The sequence below is a fragment of the Ursus americanus genome, chromosome 32, assembly GCF_024610735.1.
Source record: "Ursus americanus isolate L20-20 chromosome 32, mUrsAme1.1.p, whole genome shotgun sequence".
Lineage (NCBI taxonomy): Eukaryota > Metazoa > Chordata > Mammalia > Carnivora > Ursidae > Ursus > Ursus americanus.
Window position 1 is genome coordinate 10321587 of NC_142158.1, and position 20491 is coordinate 10342077.

Genomic DNA, 20491 nt, shown 5'->3' on the forward strand with positions numbered 1-20491 from the left:
GCCCTATGTTCAGCTCCGTGCTGAGCATGGAACCTTCTCTCCCTCTCTCTCTGCCCCTCCATCCCATCCCTGCTTTCTCTCTCTAAAAAAAATAAAATAAAATGTTTTTTCTTTCTTCTTTCACCCTTTCTATATACTTCCTACACTTTCTCTGCTAAATGATATTTACCAATGATTTATTCTTCCCCTGTTTTGTGATGAAGTCCTAGTCATACTTCTAAAACCATCCTGTAATTTAATTGGTAAATAATAATCATTACTGTTATAACCCTGTTAAAAGTAGTTAATGGTGGAGCACCTGGGTGGCTCAGTCAGTTGAGCATCTGACCGTTGGTTTCGGCTTGGTCGTGATCTCAGGGTTGCAGTATGGAGCTCTGCATCGGGCCCTGCACTCAGTGTAGAGTCTGCTTGAGATTCTCTCTCTCCCTCTCCCTGTGCCCCTCCCCCCACTTGTGCGCTTGTCTCTCTTTCTCTCTCTCTCTCTCTCTCTCTCAAATAAATAAATAAATCTTAAAAATAAGGTAAATGGTGCCTGCAGCAGACATTAGGAGGCTGAAGAGACTGTGCCTACAACAAAAGGATGAGCAGACTGGAGTGAAAAGGAAGTGAGTCCCCACGTATTCGAGCTGTGGCCTTCACTAAGTCACTGCATCTCTCTGGGCCTGTTCCTGGCTCTGCAGAAGGAGGGAACAGTGCCCACCTCTCAGGATTGCTGTGTGGGTCTCAGTCAGTAGGACCATGTGGGTCCAAGGTTCTGGAAGCTGGATCACTTTATAATTGTTAATTTTTCTTATCATTGCTACTATTATTAGTAACAGAGCATCTTCAATTTTACAAAGACTGTCTGATGGCAAAGCCCAGAACGTTCTTTAATTTTATCAATATTTGGAATTTAAACATAGTTTTCCTATAGGTGTTCCAGGTTCTAGGACACGTTTCTGTTGGTATGGTTTCCTCGTATTAGTTCTTCAGAGGAATAGATGGTCTGGGATAATCATGTCCTTCTCTAGATGGTAAAAATAAATCCATTAGGAACGTCCATAACTGTGGCATGACTATTAAGACACACAAACATCCCAGCAACTTCTGAGTTGCTCACTGACACTTGCACAGGGCACTTTCTCTGACCTGTCCATTTAAGTTAATTGCCCTTTTATGTAGCCTCATTGCTCCATGTACCTCTTCTTCAAAGCCAGTGGGTAGTTGCAATTTACATCTCTTTGTAATTCTCTGATTAACGCCTATATTTTATGCTAGACTGTGAGCTCCATGAGGTCAGATCTGTTTTGTTTTGATTTGTTCCCCCATTAGGTCCTTAATACCTGGCAAAATACATGACATATATTGAATATTCACCGCATCTGTTGGATGGATGGACGGATGCATAGACAGACATTTAATCTCAGAGACAGTGGTGTTTGACATTATATATGCTGCCTCCAAATCTGCCTGCCAGTTGTCCTGGGAGTCCCCCACCAGCACTGTCGTGGGGCAAAATCCAGCACCAATGAGGAGAAACGTAGGAAGCCCTTGTCAGCTCAGTTTAAAGGGAATCCCCCTCTCAGTCTGCACTGGGGAAACCTGAAGTGAGCAGCCCCAGAAGTGATCCAACATAAAGCTTTGTAGAAAGAGCTCAAGCATGGGCCAGAAAAATCTTTACGGTCCCATGTCTTGGATTCTCTGATTCCATAAAACATGTTGCTTGTATGATGAATCCTTAACCAAGACATCACTGCCGTATCCCAGCCTAGGATACTATGGATAGAAGAAGCTCACCCTAACAGCCTATTTTGTCACTCTGTCCCTCAACCTCCCACTCACTATTTGTCAAGACATAATACTATTAATTAGACCCAGAGAGTCCCTCCTCAAAAACATTTGCAAAATAACTAAGTCGTTGGAAATTTATATAAATTTCTCTTTCCTATATTTTCTTCATAGTTAGACACTGAGTCTTAAAGTGATTAGCACATTCCATCCATTACTCACTAAATATAAGCTCTGCAGCATAACACAGTTATGGGTAATTCTACTTATAGTAATGGGATTGAGGCTAGATCTATAGCACACCCCTTGGTTGGGTGGCTATTACAAGAGATCGGTGACATGGTAAACCATAATATCTGAGTAATCCTCTGTTGTTTGAGGCGAGTGAGATCTGAAGTTCATTGAGGCCCAGACTCTAGATGCTTAATGATGCATTTTCGTTTGAGGCTTCTGAGCCAGGAACATAAGGCCCTCTTCTGTAATCCCCACCCACCCTGCAGCCTCCTCCCTTACCAGTTCTGTACTGTAGAAGGATGTAGACCTAGCCCAGCCACTCTGAACTACTCAGCTCTCCTCAATCTGTCCATGCACGTCCATGCTTCTGTCTGTGCCTTTGCAGAAATGACCCTTCCCTCGTACAGGGTCAGTCACTTCCTGTACGTGCTGTGACCAAAGCTGGCTTCCTGCTGTGATTACAACCTTCTCCCAGCAGATCATGCAGCCTCTGGACACCTCTTCACTGGATCATTTATCCCTGCAACATGCACTCAGCCACGCCGCATTGAAATAGAAGAGGAAAAAGATACAATGAATGCCCCCTGGCCAGTACTTGTGTCATTTTGCCCCCTAGATGCACCCCTTGGCCTTCACCTGCAAAAATCCTTATCATACTTTAAGATCTAAATCTAATCTCATCTCCCCGCCAATCTTTCTCACTGCTCAGTCATTTACAGTCCATGTCGTTCATTTAACATTTAGCACGAATAGCTTTGTCCTGTTGGTATCTTTTCATGTATAAATGTCTTAAGCCCCAAATAGATGGTAATCTAGCCCAATCCTTCTTTTTGTATTGTTTTGGGATACTTCTTCCCTCTACCACTGCCACTGAGTTGTGCATAGAAAAGCCACTCCATGAATATTTATGTATCGATCAAGCGATTCCTATTTTGTATCTCCCACAATGTCTGCCTCAGCACAGGATAAATAATTGCTGATCAATTGATTGAGTTGGAAGCGTAGCACTTCGCCTACCACAAGTCTTCTGGTTTGTAACCTGACTCATCCACCAAAGTGTCAACACGTTTGGGAAGCCGCCATGTAACAGTAGAGAGTTCAGTTAGCTCTGTTGACTTTGGCTTGGCACACTAAGCCAGGGAGGGAAATAAAACCTCTTCCAAATTTTCCACACAACCAAAAAGCACAGAGCTTTGGAAACCTGTGCAAAATGAGCCATTACTCCAAGTTTGTTAGAAGTGTATGAGGAAAGGGGCGCCTGGGTGGCGCAGTCGTTAAGCATCTGCCTTCGGCTCAGGGCGTGATCCCGGTGTTCTGGGATCGAGCCCCACATCAGGCTCCTCCGCTGGGAGCCTGCTTCTTCCTCTCCCACTCCCCCTGCTTGTGTTCCCTCTCTCGCTGGCTGTTTCTGTCAAATAAATAAATAAATAAATAAATCTTTAAAAAAAAAAGTGTATGAGGATGGCTTGGAAAATCATGGAATAGTTGAAGAGAATTGTTCAAATATGGTCAACCCTTGTTAGAGCTTTATGAGCAGGATATCGTAAAGCTTCATTAGTATAAAATACAGGGCCGCTTGGTAGCTAGGTTAGCGAAATCAAAGCAAGCCATTCGGGGAGAATGGAGACCCACCACGTTATACCCTTGCAACAGTCCTGCCACACGGATAGCAACGATTTGTTTTTAATATAAATGTGAGTTCCCAACTCCCATTTCTAGTAATAGTCAACTAGGTTATTTGGGCCAACCCTCCTCAAATTTTTTTATTTTAATAAAATGTACATAAAATTGACCTTTTTCACCATTTTTAAGTATACAGTTCTGTGGCAGTAGGCACGTTCACACTGTTGTGCGACCATCACCACCATCCATCTCCAGGTCTCTTTCACCTTCCAGACCCAAACTCTATCCCCATTCAACACTGACTCCTCCTCCTCCTTCCCCCAGCCCCTGGCATCCACCCTTCCACTTTCTGTCTCTGTGTTTCACAACTCTAGGGACCTTATAGAAGTGGAATTATATGTTTGACCTTTTGTGTCTGGCTTATTTCACTTAATATGATGCCCTCAAGTTTCCTCCGTGTTTTAGCATGTATCGTAGTAGAGATCCATTTTTACAGATGCGGAGTTGAAACCCCAATAATTCTTCTAAGGTCATTCAGATCTTTCTTTGTGGCCCAAAGTAGAGGCTCCATAATCTTCGGGTACGTAAATAATAATACTAATTGGTAACTATAAGCCTAAAATATGCTTAAAAACTTAACATGTATTATTTTCATGCAGTTTCTTCAAAAAAAACCCTATGAGTTCATTATTTGTATCTTGGAATGAGAACCCAGATCAGAGATTAAGAACTTGCCCAAGATCCTCTAGCTGGGAAGTTGTGGCACTGGTTAGTCTCTATCTTCTGCCTCTCCATAAGAGATTCTATTAGGTGATGTTCCCCAAAGCAATTATTTCCATATATGCATGCATGTAGAAACCAAGAACATCGGCCCCAGTCCCCCAGGAGGCACGAGCATGAACTCCTTCCTCCTGAGGAGCTTGGCATGAGACACTCATTGGGAGGTACCAGGAGAAGTTACCGGGATTGATGGGAATAAAACCCTGGGGGTGCTTTGAAACTTCCCTGAGGACTTGACAAGCGTTTGATGTGAAAAAGCATTTCTTGCCTGCAAAATGTGTGTCTCTGAGGAGCTCTTAAGTTGCCAACATGCGAGCTTACTGGGAGCTGAGCGGGGGGTGAGGGAGGCAGGTTTGAAAGCAACTCTACTCAAGCCGCACCCAGCAAGTTCCCTTTTCCCTGGCTCTGACTCTCTCTCCATCAAGGCCTGGATTGGAGTTGTCTTTCCCAAGGCAGTAACTGTCAGAGGAACCATCTGGTTTGGTTTCTTGTGACTGACTCCCAGGAACAGAAATCCCTCTGGGAAGAAATCATAACACAGCAGCAGCAGCAGTGAGAGGCAACTCTGATGCTGGCTAGCTAGGAACTGGGGGGAGGGCCCCGCTCCAAATGGCCCATCAGGGAGCATTGGGCCTGAGACCTACCATTCTGAGAATGAGAAAGGCAAGCCTCCTAGTTCTGGAGAATATGGGGTGGGGGGAGAAGGGAAAAGGGTAGTTTGTGGAGAGAGGCTAAAAGGTGTCCAGAGTGTCTGTTAGAACTGGAGGTCTACCTTCTACGGGAAGACTTTCTCAGTGGGCTCTGTCAAGCTGTAATCCAACCACATTAAGCCAACTCCCTTCTCTCTTGCTTTGATCACTAATATCATTAATTCATCTTGTGTCCATGCGTCAGCCTGTCTGGAAATTGCCCCAGGTCAGGGCCCCCTGCTCTTTCATTCCATTCAGGCTCACAAATGCTGCTGGCTGGCTGCCTCATTTCCTCCATGTGTGCATTTACTCTAGAAACTCATCTGTCCTCTGCACTAACTCTTGGAATGTTAGAGCCTGAAGGAGCCTCAGGCCCATTCAGTCTGGCCCTCTCACTGGGGAGGCCACACAGACATTTCTGGGGCTTGGACTGGGACCTGGGTCTCCTGCCTCCCATACCTTGTGTGTTCTCCACAGAAATGCTCACAGGGAAGCACCAGAGGGAAGAATTGTTTGCTGAAGGAGGATGTGAGGTGGGAGTGTGGCGTGGCTGACGTCATGGCAAGCACCAGCCCCATGATAGCCATGAGGGGAATGGTCCTCCACTTGGGCTCCTTCCTGGCGGCTGCAGGACCTTGGCGGACCACTGGTCCCCAGATGTGAGCTGGTTGGGTCGGGGTTCTGCTCACTTGCTTATCTCTGTCCAGCTCAGTGCCTGGAACATGCTGTTTGTGGAAGGAGTAAAGGAATCTATGAGTAGACCAGTGATAAGCCCTTGAAGCTGAAATGTTCTAAATCTCTCTTAAAAATTCAAGCTCCATCCAGTGACCTACTCATTTTAGCCAATACCCCAATGCAATGAAATTCCAACACCAAAAGGAATGTTTAGACTCTTTCTTCAAACTCACGATAATGAGATTTGCCCTCTCAAACTCAGTAATGGGTCTTCTCATTTATTTTGCTGATGAGTAGAAGCCATCCAGTACGTAAGAGAGAACTTTTGTTCACCTTAAAAACCACAATTGTTGATGTCATCTCTTCTCTCTTTCAGGGAAGTTTTCTCGCCCTGAAGGCTGTGCCCGCGTGAGTCTGGGGGCAGGCTATGGCAGCTTCCCACTGCCCAGCCCGCTGTGGGGGCACAGGAGCGGCAGCCGCACACGCACCCCCGTCCCATGCTCTCCCCGCAGCTCTCCTGATTCCCCACAGCTGCTTGGCTTTGCAGTCTGCCTTTTTAATGGCCCCTTAAGCAGGAAAGACCTTTATTAAAAAGCCTCCCTGTCCCAGGGCTTCACACTCTGCGTCCCAGTTATTCCTCATGTGGGCTTGTGCGCTCCGTTAGTCACAGGGCAGAGCTAGAAAAGAACACGGGCTTATTCTGTGTCTTCCTTGAGCAGGAGGATTAAAGACATTACCCTTCTCAATAGCTCGCAAGCACTATCACTTCTTAGGGGGAGTTGGGGTAGAAGGAAGAGGCTAGAGGTGGGACCTGAAGAGAGGAGGTGTGTGCTGGAGAGCTGAAGCATGGTACTTGATACTTGGGCTCTGAAACCAAACTGCCCAGGTTGTGTGTGTTTGTAACAAGGTAAAAATTAACCATTTTTAAAATGGGTGGCTCAGTGGCATTGAGTACTTTCTCAGGGCTGGGCAACCACACCACCTACCTAGTTCCGAAGCTTTTCCTTCACCCCGGAAGAAAACCTTGTACCCACTGTTCACCTTAAAATGGCCCGTTATCTTCCCAGCAAACAATGTATTTATTTGGGAATAGCAGAGAATAACAGTCTGGAATAAGCCAGCTGTGGCACAACCATAGGCAAGTCCCACAAACAAAAGAATATTTTTAATGGAGAAGAAGGAGGAGGTTGAGAGGGCTCGTTTTGGACAGAAGTCCTTTGGAGAGAAGCAAGAGTTCAGGGTGATAATGGTTCCTCATTGGCTGAGTTGCATGGGTGGTGGATCTCTTGAAGGAGATTTGATGTGAATCTTTCCCCATGGGGGCCTGTAACTGATGACTGTTTCCTATTGAGACACTTCTGTTGGAGTCTGTGGTTGACAATTCTTCCTGTAATTGACATTCAGCGGAAGGGCTCTCCCTTCTAGCCTCCCAGGCCCCTTTATTAATTTATTAAGCAGTTTCTACCCATACTCCCTACCCCCACCCTCTGGAAACCACCAGTCTGCTTTCTGTCTGTATGAATTTCCCTCTTCTGGATGTTTCATGTGGATGAAATGCAGTATGTGTTCTGTTGTGTCGGACTTCTTTCACTTAGCCTGCTTTTGGGGTTCATCCGCACTGTAGCGTGTGTCAGCACTTCATTCTTTTATTGACTGAATAATACTCCGTGGTGTGGATATACCATATTTTGTTTATCCATTCATCCACTGATGGCCATATCCCCTGTTCGGCTGTTATAAATGGAGCTGCTGTGAAAATTTTCAGACGAGTGTTTGTTTGAACACCTGCTTTCAGTTCTTTGGGGCATATGCCAAGCAGTGGAATGGCTGGGTCATAGGGTAAGTCTCTGTTTAACTCTTTGAGGAACCACCAAACTGTTCCCCACAGTGGCTGCACCATCTCCATGCCCATCAGATGGCCTGGTTTCAAATCCAGCCTGCCACTTAGTAGCTGTTTCCACTTGGGCGAGTAACTTTGCTCTCTGTGCCTCAGTTTCCTCATTTGTATAACCAGGACAGTAATGCTACGTACTCCGTGGGGTTTTGATGCTTACAGGAGTGAACACCTGCAAAGGGCTTAGAATGGCGCCCGGTATGCCGGAAGCACTACAGAAATGTTTGCTGCTGCTGCTGCCGAGCAATAGTGAGGGTTGTGGCAGATACAAGATTGAGAAGCTTTTTGACCAAAAAGGTCCACATTGGGTGATGTGAAAGAATCACAAGAGCTCTAATCTACATACTTGGAGTTGGGCACGGAGGGCATCCCTCCTTTGAGGGAATCCATCTTCACACCTACTCAGTGATAAACCATAAGGTCCCTCAGCTCCGGGACGCTTGAGGAGAGCCTTCTCCTCAAGGATGAGGAGACTCATGACCAACTTCCAGCTCCACTTCTTCCAGGTCTCCAGGAAGCGAAAGGAGGACAGGAGTGTGACCTAACAACCAAAAGCTCCAAAAAGAAGTCCCTAGAAAACAACAGGCTGCCTGGGTGCCTCAGTCAGTTAAACATCTGACTCTTGATTTTGGCTCAGGTCATGATCTCAAGGTCGTGGCATTGAGCCCCACATCAGGCTCCATGCTCAGCACAGAGGCCACTTCTCCCTCCTCCTCTGCTCCTCCCCCAGCTCCCATGTGCGTGCTCTCTCTCTCAAATAAATAAATCTTAAAAAAAAAAAAAAAGAGAGGAGTTCCTAGAAAACAAATAAAAGTCAGTCTTCTCTCTCTCACCAGTGATGTTAGGAAAAGGCAAAGCTGGTTGATTTTCAGTTGAATCTACTGAATTATCACCAAATATTCTGCCAATTTTATTTCTCTCAATTTATAAAATTAATCCATATGTTTATGATTCATTTACACCCCACTCATCGAAATGTTTTATAAAAGCTGTTTGAATCCCAGGAATCCTGATAGGGGCCTTCTCTGAAGCACATAGAAACAAGATGATAAATTTTTCCCATTCATCTTGGGTTGGAAATCTCAACTTGTCGAGTGGCCATATTACCAACTCTTCAGCTAAGTAAGAGATGCCAGAGAGAACCAACGAGAAGATGGACTAACAGTTGCCACAAGGATACTCTGGCCTCACACTCCTGTAGCATTTCATCACTTGCAGAGCCCTGTCACTTTCTGAATCAGACTCTGCAACAGTTTGGGCAGATTGGCGGAGTTAACGGTGTGCTCTTGCCTCTTTCAACAGAGAAGGAACAGAGGGCGGGAAGGGCGTGTCGTGGCCCGGAGGCACAGGAACCCGTGCTAGGACCCTGGGCTGCCGCCACCTTGTAAGGGGCCTGTGTCCCTTGCTCAGACAAGGCATTAGGAGGGCTGGCCCAGGCGGTCCCCTGCAGTGCGCGCAGCTTGGCCTGCCAGTGCTCACCCCCACACACACACAGGAAACCATCACACCCTTGCATGGTCGCCAAGTCACGGACTGCCTGGGCCCCCAGATCATGAGGCCGCACTTGTTCTCGTAAATGTTTGCCTCATCTTCAGGCATCTACAATTCCTCCGCCCTCTTTCTCCCTCCTTAATTCATTGCTCCTCCTCCAGAACCTTCCAGCTCTCAGAAACTCAGGGTGTTGCAGCATCCTTTCTTGATGACGTCAGGTTGAAAGAAAAGCCTGTCTTCCGTACCCAGGGGAGGCCAGCTGGGGGCTTCAGCAGCCACAGAAGGCCCAGTGCAGCTGGGCACAGTCGGGCGTATCTCTGCTTGGACAGTTTCTCAAGGACCCCAGCAGGGCAGGCCTTGCCCTCCCAGCAGCACCATGAGGCATGCCCAGTGTACCTGGTGCACACAGGCTCACCTGTGGAGAAAGCCTCTCGGAGCACATGCACGGAGCATCTGTACCAGGCGCTGTGGCTTTTCACATGTCTCTGTGAAGACTGAGTTCTGCAAAGTCCCCTCTACCTGGAACTTGGAAGCATGTCCATATGGCACAATTGTCTGTCTGCTTTCCACGGCCTGCAGGGGTGTGAAGAGAGTGATACCTCTCAACCTTCTAGACTGCTGTAGCCCCCGGGGCCAGTCCCGGCCTTGTGACCCCAGTGTGCCTTCTACACGTGATTGTTTTCTGTGCCATGAGAAAGGTGGAGGCATACTGGCCTTGATTCCTAACCCTCTCTGCTTATCAGAGTCTCCTGGGGAGCTGACAAAAAGTCCAGAAACCCAGAGTACACCCCCCCCCCCCCGCTGGACCACAAGTGCCAGGACTTGGCCCAGGAAAATCAGACTCATAAGAAACGCCCTTCCCAGGGGATTTGAATGCATCTGGGCCGATGGGAAGCAGCAGTCTTGATTATTCAAGTCAGTGTTCCCCTAACACTTCCCAAGAAGCCCGTAAGAGGTGCAGGCCGTTAGTGAGAGTGATGTCTCTGCACCACGTGGATCCCGTCCTCAGCTCCCCACGGGGGTTGATCTGGTCGAGGGCCGCCAGCACGGCTCCTGCAGGTGGCGGACACGCTTGTCCCTCACTCACCTGCCTTTCTCTTCCGTTCTCCAGGACGCACAAGACCAGCCACTGCTACCGCATCACCTACCGCCACATGGAGCGGACCCTGTCCCAGAAAGAGGTCAGGCACGTGCACCAGGCCGTGCAGGAGGCCGCCGTGCAGCTGCTGGGCGTCGAGGGCAGGTTTTGATCCCGCTGCCGGGACCAGGCCGCAGCCTCTTGGGGCTCCACGATTTGCGAGAGAGAAAAGGATATTGTTTGTGGACCGGGGCATCTGTCATGTTTTGATAAATGGGTCAGAGTTAGGACTTTCAGAAAATAAAGGATCGCTCTTGAGAAACTGTTGACATAGCATTTGTCTTTTATTTGGGGAAACGGGGGAAAAAGAAGCAATAATGTAAGAGTTCCCTCCTCTTCCTTTAAGAAACCCTTTGCCTGTTGGCGCTCAGTGTGGTTAATTGGTCCCTGGGTTCCATTAAAGTGTAAACACCAGGCGTGATTTCTTGCCTGACAGGCTCTTCCACCCTTCTAATGAGTGAAGCCACACAAAGGGACATCAGAAACTCCAGACACCAGAAGATTGTTTGAATCTGCTTCCATGCTTGCTTTCTTCTCTTCATTTTCTGCTTTGCAAAGGGCAGGCTTCAAACAGGGCACTAATGAAATGCCAGGGCCCCCCTCAAAAGTGAAGGCAATCACATGTCAGAGTGGGGCAGGATATTTCTTGCTTTTCATAAACGCATGGCTTGGAGCCAGGCCTCTGGCCCCAGGGCTTGGGCTTAGCTCCCTTCTGGCCCACCGGCGAGGGAATAAAGGAGCAAGAGCCGCCCCAGAGGCTGGGAGGCACACAGGGGCCCCAGAGGCTGGGAGGTGCACAGGGGCCCCATCCTTGAACCCCCACGAGTTTTATTGCCTGACAGAAGGCCCCTGCTTCTGGAGACGACCTTTAAGGAAGAATATGGGGCTTTGATGTCCCCCCCCCTTTCCATCCCAGGCACTTTGTAGTCTGCCTGCCTCGCTCCTGACCATTTTTAATAATCAAATTCCATCCCTGGCACGATGCTGGAGGCTGATGGAGGACTGCAAGGGCTGGGATAAATATTTGATGAGGGGTGGCCATTATCAGGCAGTGGCGTGGGGGTTGGGCAGCTGCTCTCAAAGGGAAGGAATGGGCTTTCATGTCATTTGACCTTGTTATTCATGTGTACTTTTCCTTTGGATTTTCAGTGAATTGAAGCAGTACCCCAACTCCCACACCCGGGGTGGAATCAAACTGCTGTCCAGGGTCCTGGGGGCCCCCGCGTGCAGTTCCTTAAGTGGGTAGATCTGGGTGGGAATGCACAGTATGATTCATAATGTCTCCTTCATAATGTCTCCTTGCTAGCAGACCATTTCTTCTCCAGCCTTGGGCTGCATTTCCAGAGGTCCTTTTTATCCCCAAGACCAATTAGGCATTGATTAATATTCTCCAATAAAACAAGTTAGGTGGGTACTACCCAGAAAATCAGGGTGTCCCCCCCCTCCGCCCCGGCCCACAACCATAGCAAAGAGTTGTCAGATCCTGTGCTTGTGCCCAACCCTCTCCTTGGGCCTGGAGGAGTGACATTCAGGAGGGTTCACAGAGGGCTCTCAACACGCTATATCGTTATCTAGATTTTACAAATGAGGCACTGCGGTCTAAAGAAGTCACAGGACTTGACCAGAAATGACACACGGGATGGCCGGCCTCACACTCAAGCCTCCCACCTCCAGATGAATAACTCCCATCTAAGCAGACATTGGTTGGCTGTAGGATCTGTGCTTCCCTCCGGCTTCTTGGGCCTTTGTTCCATTCGGAGAACTCCAGCTGCGTGGGCTCCACTCCAGTGGTCTGGCAATCACACCAAACTGGGCCTGCCCCCCCAGAGCCCAGGGAACATCCAGCTCTTGACTTTTCATGTGGTTCCCGCAGGAGAATACATAATGAGAAAGGAAATGATAAGAAAAGCAATTTCATCCGAAAGATGAATAGCACTTTGCCTCTCAAGAACAGACAGCTCTGTACAAAGTCGAGTGCGGGGACTAACACCAGCACCAGGAGCCTCTGGGATGCTGGGTTCCCTCCTTTTATAATAGGAGTAATCATGACACCTACCACAGAGGGCGCTCGTGAGGACCAACTGAGACATCTCATGTGCTATACTTGGCACAGAACCTGGAACCGAATGAGCCAGCAGTAAATGATACCTGCTGTGATCATTACTCAGGTGGAAAAAGGTGGAACTGTGGAATATTAGAACAGGAGCAGATCCTGGAGAGGGGAACCTGGGTGGCTCAGTCAGTTGGGCGTCCGACTCTTGGTCATGATCTTGGGGTCGTGAGATCGAGCCCCACGTTGGGCTCCATGCTCAGTGGGGAGTCTGCTTGGAATTCTTTCCCTCTCCCTGTGCCCAACCCCTGCTCTCTCTCACTCTTTCAAATAAATAAATCTTAGGAAAAGAAAAAAAGATCCCGGAGAGCAGCCATATCTCCCCCTAGATGACTGTTTATACGTGAGGACACCGGAGTCTGGAGGGGCAAGATGATTTACCCGAGGGCACAGCTAATTACCGTAGAGCTAGGCCTAGAACTAGGCTTTCCAGAGCCATCTTCCACAACACAGCACTGAATCTGTCATCTTGAGCGTATCTTTAGGTGTAAGCCCCACTAAAAGCCTTGACACTCATAAGGGTCAGGAAGACTCAGGCTAAGGTTGCAGCTGTGTCCTGGAGCTGAGGACAAAATGTCCTTCCAGCCCACGCACCACCTGTCTGTGTGATCAGGGCTCTCCAGATGCCAGCCAGACGGAGGTCAGCAGGCTCTGGCTACTGGTCATGGGGAAGGTCATGGGGAAGGTCATGGTGATAAATTCTGTGACCAACTGTGGCTTCGGGGGTGGAAACTCGTGGGCTCTGCAGCCATTCGTCCCTGTTCCTTGTCCCCTCCCTGCTTTTCCGTCTTTCAGCTGGGGGACCCACTGCTGACCTGATTTCCCTGTGCTGTACCCTGCAACGTGTTATTCCTGGAATCAGCCAGTCAACTCAACGCTGGCCCAACGCTCCCAGCCATTGGCTGGTGGTCTGGCAGACAAGAAACGAGAAAGGAAACCCTTCACCACTGGAGGTTGTTTTATTTTTTAATTTATTTTCATATATAAAGGAAATGAGTGAATTCAAAGAATATATGGCGGCCTCCAAATGCCCACGCTCTGACTCTGCTTACGGAGACACCCCAGTGGACACATCGTATCCTCCATTCTCAGGCCAGGAGTCAGCCAGTCTTCCCACTGACCACCATCACTCAAACAACACTTTCGGGCTACTAGCCAGGGCCACATGCCCCTCCCCATCTCAGGTCATATACATATTTTCGTGGTAGTGGGAGGGCATGTAAGTGACGGTGGGGTCGATGTGGCTAACATCGTGGTCTTCCAGATACAATGCTCCACCTTCATTCGGCCATTTAGAGTGGGGGCTGCTGTTCTGTGCGACAGATGGAGCCACCGAAAGAGAAACCAAGTCCAGCCCTCATGGAGTTTATATGCATCCTCTCATTCCATCCTCACAAGCCCCTGGGGCTCATCCTCTTATCATCTCATCTCCAAGGGCAAGATTAATCGTGTGCAGGGAGATGTTGCAAAGCCAGCAGCGCTGGAGAAGGTCCTTCTGACTTCCAGGCCTGTGCTCCTCACGTCGCCTCCCACTCCTCCCTGTGCACCTGCCCAGGCCCTGGGACAATGACAGGCAAGGCTGGGAATTCCTTCTGGACCCTGGCAGAGGCAACAGGCCACTGTTGTGGAGACAATGCCGGCAGGGGCTTCAGGCTTCAGGACAGCGACAGCAGCCACAGACAAGCCACAGGACCTCTCAGTGAGGTGCAAGGGTCTTTGATGTAGGCCCTTGGGACCAGCTATGGGTTCTATGTCAAAACTGCCAGAAGCCCCTTTTTATCCTCTGATGCTCAAGGCCTTCAATAGATTTACACTTGTAGCCGTAGCTACTTTCGGACAGTAAGTCAGATTCAAGGTCACTGTCAGAGCTGAAAAGGTCAGGTCCTGAGTGACAGAGGAGAACCCAAAACTGAACATTCTAGGACCCTGTGGGAGCAATCCATACTCCTGGGAGGGTGTCCCAGCACTGGGGGTGGGGCGGTGGGGCAGCAGGACAGGAGGTATTGTGGTTATTTCTGACCTCAAGGTCGCGTTGGCTCGAAGATTTCTGGGTGGCTTCAGTAGCCAGAAATGCCTTATTGCTTTAAAAGCAATCAACGGCAACCAAAAAACCAGTGCCCTATTCAAAGGCGAAGGTTCAACACAGATCTCCTGTGATGTTGACGTGACCGCCCTGCTCTGGTACTTTTTCTCTCCCATCCCTGAGCCCTGGGGCTGTTCCCAGGAGGAGAGTGGTGCAGGGATGCCCCACTGGGCACGGGGCCAAGCCCAAGGCTGGGGTCCAGGTCTAAACCCAGCTCTGCCCCAGATGGGTCACCTAGCATCCCTAAGGCTTATTTTCCTCCGCACGAAAATGGAAGTGACAATCGCTGCCCCTCTTCTTGCAGACTACGAATGAATGGCTCAGCAAGCAGTAAAAAGATTGCGTGTAAAACTCCTAAGTATTTCCTGTTAGCCTCATGACAGCAGTCTGTCTACTAAGGAGTTGAAAACATGAAGCCTAAGGCCAGGACCAGGGTCTTCTAGTCAGTGGCTAATAGAGCTGGAATTTAAGGCCACGTTTCCAGAAGACGAAAGCACACAGTCCTTCCACTGTGCCATGTGTCTGCCGAGCACAGAAGGAGGACGAGAACACTGAGACAGCACATTGCCCTGTGCAGCTGCAGCTATAAAATGGGGAGTGCCCTCCATAGTCTTCTGTCTCAAAATGAAGGCCAGTGTGTGTGTGTGTGTGCGTGTGTGCCCGCGCGCACATGTGCGCACGTTTCCCTGTGTGCATACAAGCCTTATAGAGGGCTCGGCATTCTCATGAATCAAACGTTGGAGGGGATGCCAGGCTACACTGAGTTAACAGCAGAAATCAAGGAAGGCACTTGAGATGGGTTACATGACAAGGATCGATCCCAAAAGAAAATCAGTGTGTTACACTCTAAAGCAGCACTTCCCAGCCCATGATCCCTGCCATGCCCTGAGCTCCTGGCAGGTCTGGCGCAGGACTCAGGGGCACCCGGGGCTGCGTGCACATCCTGGCTCGCCGGCACCTCGTCCTTCCCGGCCAAGAAAGGATTTCAGAATGCAAGTGTGTGAGCTTGACATTTTATAGAGGGAACTTTAAAGTCTATTTTTAACATCTTCTAACCTATCAAGAGTGAATTATTTGAAGTCATCTATACTTTATTAACAATAAGAAATAACTGGGATGTCCCAGCAACTCCACAGAGAAAGGCAAGTCTTTTCAACAATAATAGCTGGTTATTCGCATGAGAAAAAAAGAAAAGAATCTCAACCCCTACTTCACACTGCACACAAAAAATAATTCCAGATGGAGCATAGACCTAAATATGAAATCCAGAACTTGTAGGGCCTTAGGAGAAAACACACGGGACTATCTCTGTGACCTTGAATGGGCAAAGATTTCTTAGAAAAGACACAGAAGGAACTAGTAAAGAAAAAAATGACAAATTGGACTTTGTCAAGATTTAAAACTTCCGCTCCTTGAAACACATCATTAAGAAAACGAATAGGCAAACCGTAGATTAGGAGAAAATACTTACAACCTGTTTCACAAAGGACTTAGATCCTGAGGACACAAACGGTTCCCGCAATTCAACAATAATTTTTTTAAATCCTTTGAACAAAATGGGCGAAGCCTTGAACAAACACTTCACAAAGACAAGATTTATAAATGGCCAAGAAGATGAAGAGACGCTCAGCCCTACCACCCGTCAGGAAACGCGTTTCTGAAGTTACGGAGCAGACGGAACTGATCTACAGTGGCAAACGCAGATAGATCAGAGGTTGCCTGGGCCTGGGACGTGATTGACTGAAAGGGGCACACGGGGCGTTTTTAGGTGATGAAGTGTTCTGTGTCTTGAGAGGAGAGCAGTAACATGGACAAATGCATTTGTCACAACTCGTCAGACCATCCACTTGAAGACCTATGCCTTTCGTTGTATGTACATTACGGACGTACGATTACAAAGAGAAAAATTATCACGCTGCACCTCATGACCAAATGAACGCTACGGCTTGGAAGCAGAGGAAGCCTCAGATTCTGGAAGAGATGGGCAGAGAAGGCTCTAGAAGGACTCTGGGGGCAAGATGACCCCTGAGTCCACAGTGCAGCTGGGTGTGCAGCTATCTCTCTGCAGGAGGAGGGCAGCACGTGCAGGGGAGACCAGACGGGGTGGAGGAGCAATGGTGAAAGCCCAGGCCCACACAGGACGCAGATGATGGGGCCCTCGGTGTTGTCCTCAGAGCGGGGGTGCACGCGGGAGACTGGCCGGCGGACTCAGTGGCATAGAGCAGAGGGAAAGGAGGGGACCCGAGGGCTGTTGGTAGAGCCTCTGGTTTAGCCACGTAGGTGCTTTCCAAAGTCCTTGGGGCTGGAGCAGCACCGTGACAGGAGTCACGCTGCACCCCTGCTCTAGCTGGGGCTTGGAGCTTATAACAAAGCGCATCCCGTGTCCATCTTCCGCCCGGTGGGAATCACCCAGGGTAACAGGGAAGTCAGGCAGCTGGCCCGTGGCTTCCACATTCACACATCTGTCTCCCACCTGAGGGAGGCTCAGCGTGGCCCGGTTAAGAAATCAGACTCTAGTGACACTGTCCCTCCTGCCCTCAGGCCACCAGGCCTGACCACAGCCAGCGGCGCCCTCTCCCTGGGTCACCACCTGGGAGGAGCCAAAGGCCCCGCTGAGGGGTACAGATGCCTGTCTCAGCCATCAGAGGGGAGCGGTGGCTCTGCCGTGGAGTACCTAGGTGACCTTGAGGTGTTCCCGAGCCTCCTGACTCAGTTTCTCCATTTTACAAGTGGGAATACTAATCATGGGAAGCTCTTAGTTTTTAGCTCAATGAGCTATGACAGCTATATTAGTATTTTTCCTAAGCCCATGTTGGGAAAATGTTCTGGAATTAGATGGTGGTGATGGTTGCTCAACTATGTGAATATACTAAAATCCCCCGCAGCGTATGCTTCGGAAGGGTGAATTTTATGGTATGTGAATTATATCCCAATAAAACTGTTATTTTTTTTAAATGTTAAGAATGTTGACATGTAATAGTAATAAAATGTTATAAATTTGTATTTACCAGATGACCCAGCATTTGTATTCCTAAAGTATCTCCCGAGAGAAATAGAAAGAGGGGTCTTACTGAATTAGGGCTAATGTGGAAATGGGCAGAAGTGAGGTGCCTCCTGCAGAGCGGGCAGCCCTCTCTGTCTTCCACGCCTTCCCCAGGATCTGGCCACCGAGAAGCCCACCGGCCCCTCCAGCACAGGGCTTGGAGCAGATGCGACCACACTTCCGGAACAGGGCTGCAGTTTTCTGGTGCACGTGGACCTTGCAGCCTTCCGCCCCTCCTCAGGGCAGGAGGGGTAGCCCTTGACCTCCTCAGGAAGGCTCGGGGGTCCAGCTCCTTACTATGACATGTGGGGCTCCTGAAGCATGAGCGTCGCCCAGAAGCTGGTTAGGAATGCAGAGTCCCAGGCCCCTCTCCCAGACCCGCTAAATCAGAATCCACATTTAATAAGATCCCAGATGATCGGTGTGTTCTAGATCTCGAGAAGCTCTGGGCTACAGCAATGAGCTCCTTTCCGAGTGTGAAAGATTGAACTCATCATTAGGGCTTAACCAGGCCGCAAAGGGAATGAGGAAGAAAATTCCACCTCTCAGATCCTTGACGGCCCCTGTTATGAGTTGCACTGTATCTACCCAAAAAGGAGATGTGGAAGCCCTACCCCCCAGTTACCACAGAGTGTGACCTTATTTGGAGACAGGATCATTGGCGGTAGAATTCGTTAAGATGAGGTCATGCTGGGATAGAGTGGGCCCAATCTGGAGGCTCGGTGTCCCTATAGGAAGACGGCCACCTGAGAACAGAGACACACAGGGAGAACACCATGTGACATGTGACAATAGAGGCAGAGTTTGGAGTTACGTAACCCCAAGCCAAGGAACACCAAAGATGACCACCAAGCCACCAGAAACCGGGAAGAGGCAAGGGACGACTCTGGAGGCCACGTGACCTTGCCGACACCTTGACTGTGGGCTTCTGGTCTCTGGAACTGTGCGGGAGTAGATTTCTGGTGTTCAAGCTCCCCAGTCTGTGGTACTTAGCTAGGGCAGCCCTCGGAAGCTGATACAGGCCCCAAGACAGAGGGACCACCCCTCCTTCCCATCAGGACTCTGAAAAGAGGGTCGCCTCACGGCTGGCCCCCAACTCTGCCTGGGGAGGGAGCTAGTAAACTGGGGGCTGTGCTGTCTTTAGGTGGAGACAGGCCTTCAAGAGGAAGAGCAAGTTTTAAAAGCTCTTCACACGCTACGTGAGTCTTCTGGATCCTCCAAGAATCGGCCCTGCATTGGGGAGGACATAGCAAGAGTCTGACTGAGAGTCACTCACGGTCCAGGCGGCCTGTGGCTGGGTGTGCTTCTGGGTAGCCGCTGTCACCATGGCCCCAGCCACTGACTGCTTCCCTCCATGTGCCTGGGCGGAGGGAGTCCTGCCTGTTTCAAGGGGAGTCCAGGGGATCCCAAGTACCATCTTTCATCCGGTTTCATTTGCCCTCTCCTGCAGAGCCTTCGCTTCAGGCAGCTGGACAGAACTTGCTCCAACCCTGCTTCTCTTCCTTCTTTTTCTTTCTCCCCCCCCACCTCTTCCTCCCTCCCCCATCCACCTGCCCCCTGCCCAGCCCACCTAGAGAAGGCAGCTCTGGCCTGGATGAATCCAGCCCTAGATGCTGGGCGTGACACTGCGGGCCCTGCCAGAGGGGAGAGGTACATTGGCCTCTGCTCACCTGTTCAGCCCCTTTGATGAGGGAAATGGCGCCTGGTAAGTCACCGCTCCCTGGCGAGGGCAGCCACTAACTCTCCTGTCGCTGCACATTAATCACCTCCCTGTCCAGGCTGGGCACAGGCAGCAGGGCTCTTAATAGCACGGGGAGACCAGCTCCCTGAGCCTCTCTGTCCCTATACAGCTGAGCCACCCGCAGGACCCCAGAGGAGGGGGAGCTAAGCTGCGCTGGCCTCCCTGCGTCCCGCCCTGGGGCCGGCTGGCTCTGCTGCGGTCACGCTGTGCTGTTCCAGTCAGGGCCCAGGCCCCCAGGTGACCTGCCTTTTCTGGGCCAACCCCTCTGGCAGGCTCTGAATGGCGTTCGCTGGTGACTCCACTCAGACCAGGACAGTCTGTTCATTCCTGGAGTTTATGCTGTGTGGGGGCCTCAGGGCGTGAAAAATACTGTTTGCTAGGGCTGCGGAGAGCACAGTCTCACGATGAGGAAGGTAACGCAGGCGGTCACCGAAGTGGTCAGGAACCTGGGCTTCGGAATCAGGCAGATGCACGTTGAAGTGTGAGGTCCTTGAGCACAATGCCTCTTCGCCTCACGGAGCCGCAGCTGTGGGATGGGATGCTGACCGTTGTAAGGATTAAGTGACAGCGTGTGGGAAAGCAGCTAGCATTGGAGCTGGTGAGCAGACAATGAAAGAAAGACAGGAAATCTGGTTGTGGCTTCAGAGGGGGCCATAATCCCAACTGGAGGGATTGTGAGGTCTGGGAAGTTTCTGGAGAAGATGTGGCACTTGGAGGTGTCCCAAAAGTTCTGGACCCAAAGGAACCTTAACAATCATTTGTCCATGGGGGCGCCTGGGTGGTGCAGTCGTTAAGCGTCTGCCTTCGGCCCAGGGTGTGATCCCGGCGTTCTGGGATCGAGCCCCACATCAGGCTCCTCTGCTAGGAGCCTGTTTCTTCCTCTCCCACTCCCCAGCTTGTGTTCCCTCTCTCGCTGGCTATCTCTCTCTGTCAAATAAATAAATACAATCTTAAAAAAAAAAAAAAACAAACACAATCATTTGTCCAGTGGCCCCATTTTGGAGATGAATTGCTGAGGCCCAGAGAAGTCCAATGACTTGCTGTACTATCTGGATGATGTCAATGACTGGGTATCGGAATACCCAGTCTAGACTGGCTTACACAATTATCTGAGAGAATGAGAATCCCACAGGACACAGCTAATTCAGCGGTCTGCTGCCGTCACCGAGACCCCAGGCTCATGTTTGTGTTCTGCCAACTGCAGCGTATGGGCAATGTCTTCC

The 20491-nt window shown here is 49.8% G+C and overlaps 1 protein-coding gene across 5 annotated transcripts in view; it reads left to right on the top strand.

Moving 5' to 3' along the window:
- Positions 1–20491, top strand: part of FARS2 (phenylalanyl-tRNA synthetase 2, mitochondrial) — a 606910-nt gene that overhangs the window by 522006 nt on the left and 64413 nt on the right. The window contains exon 7 of one of the 5 annotated variants that reach the window (XM_087857909.1): positions 10265–10557. The exons of the other annotated variants lie outside the window; for them this stretch is intronic. Within the exon in view, the coding sequence (XP_087714035.1) occupies positions 10265–10403 (139 nt within the window). The 3' untranslated portion in view covers positions 10404–10557. Of the gene's footprint in view, positions 1–10264; positions 10558–20491 lie in introns of those variants that run through there. 5 annotated transcript variants of the gene reach the window in all.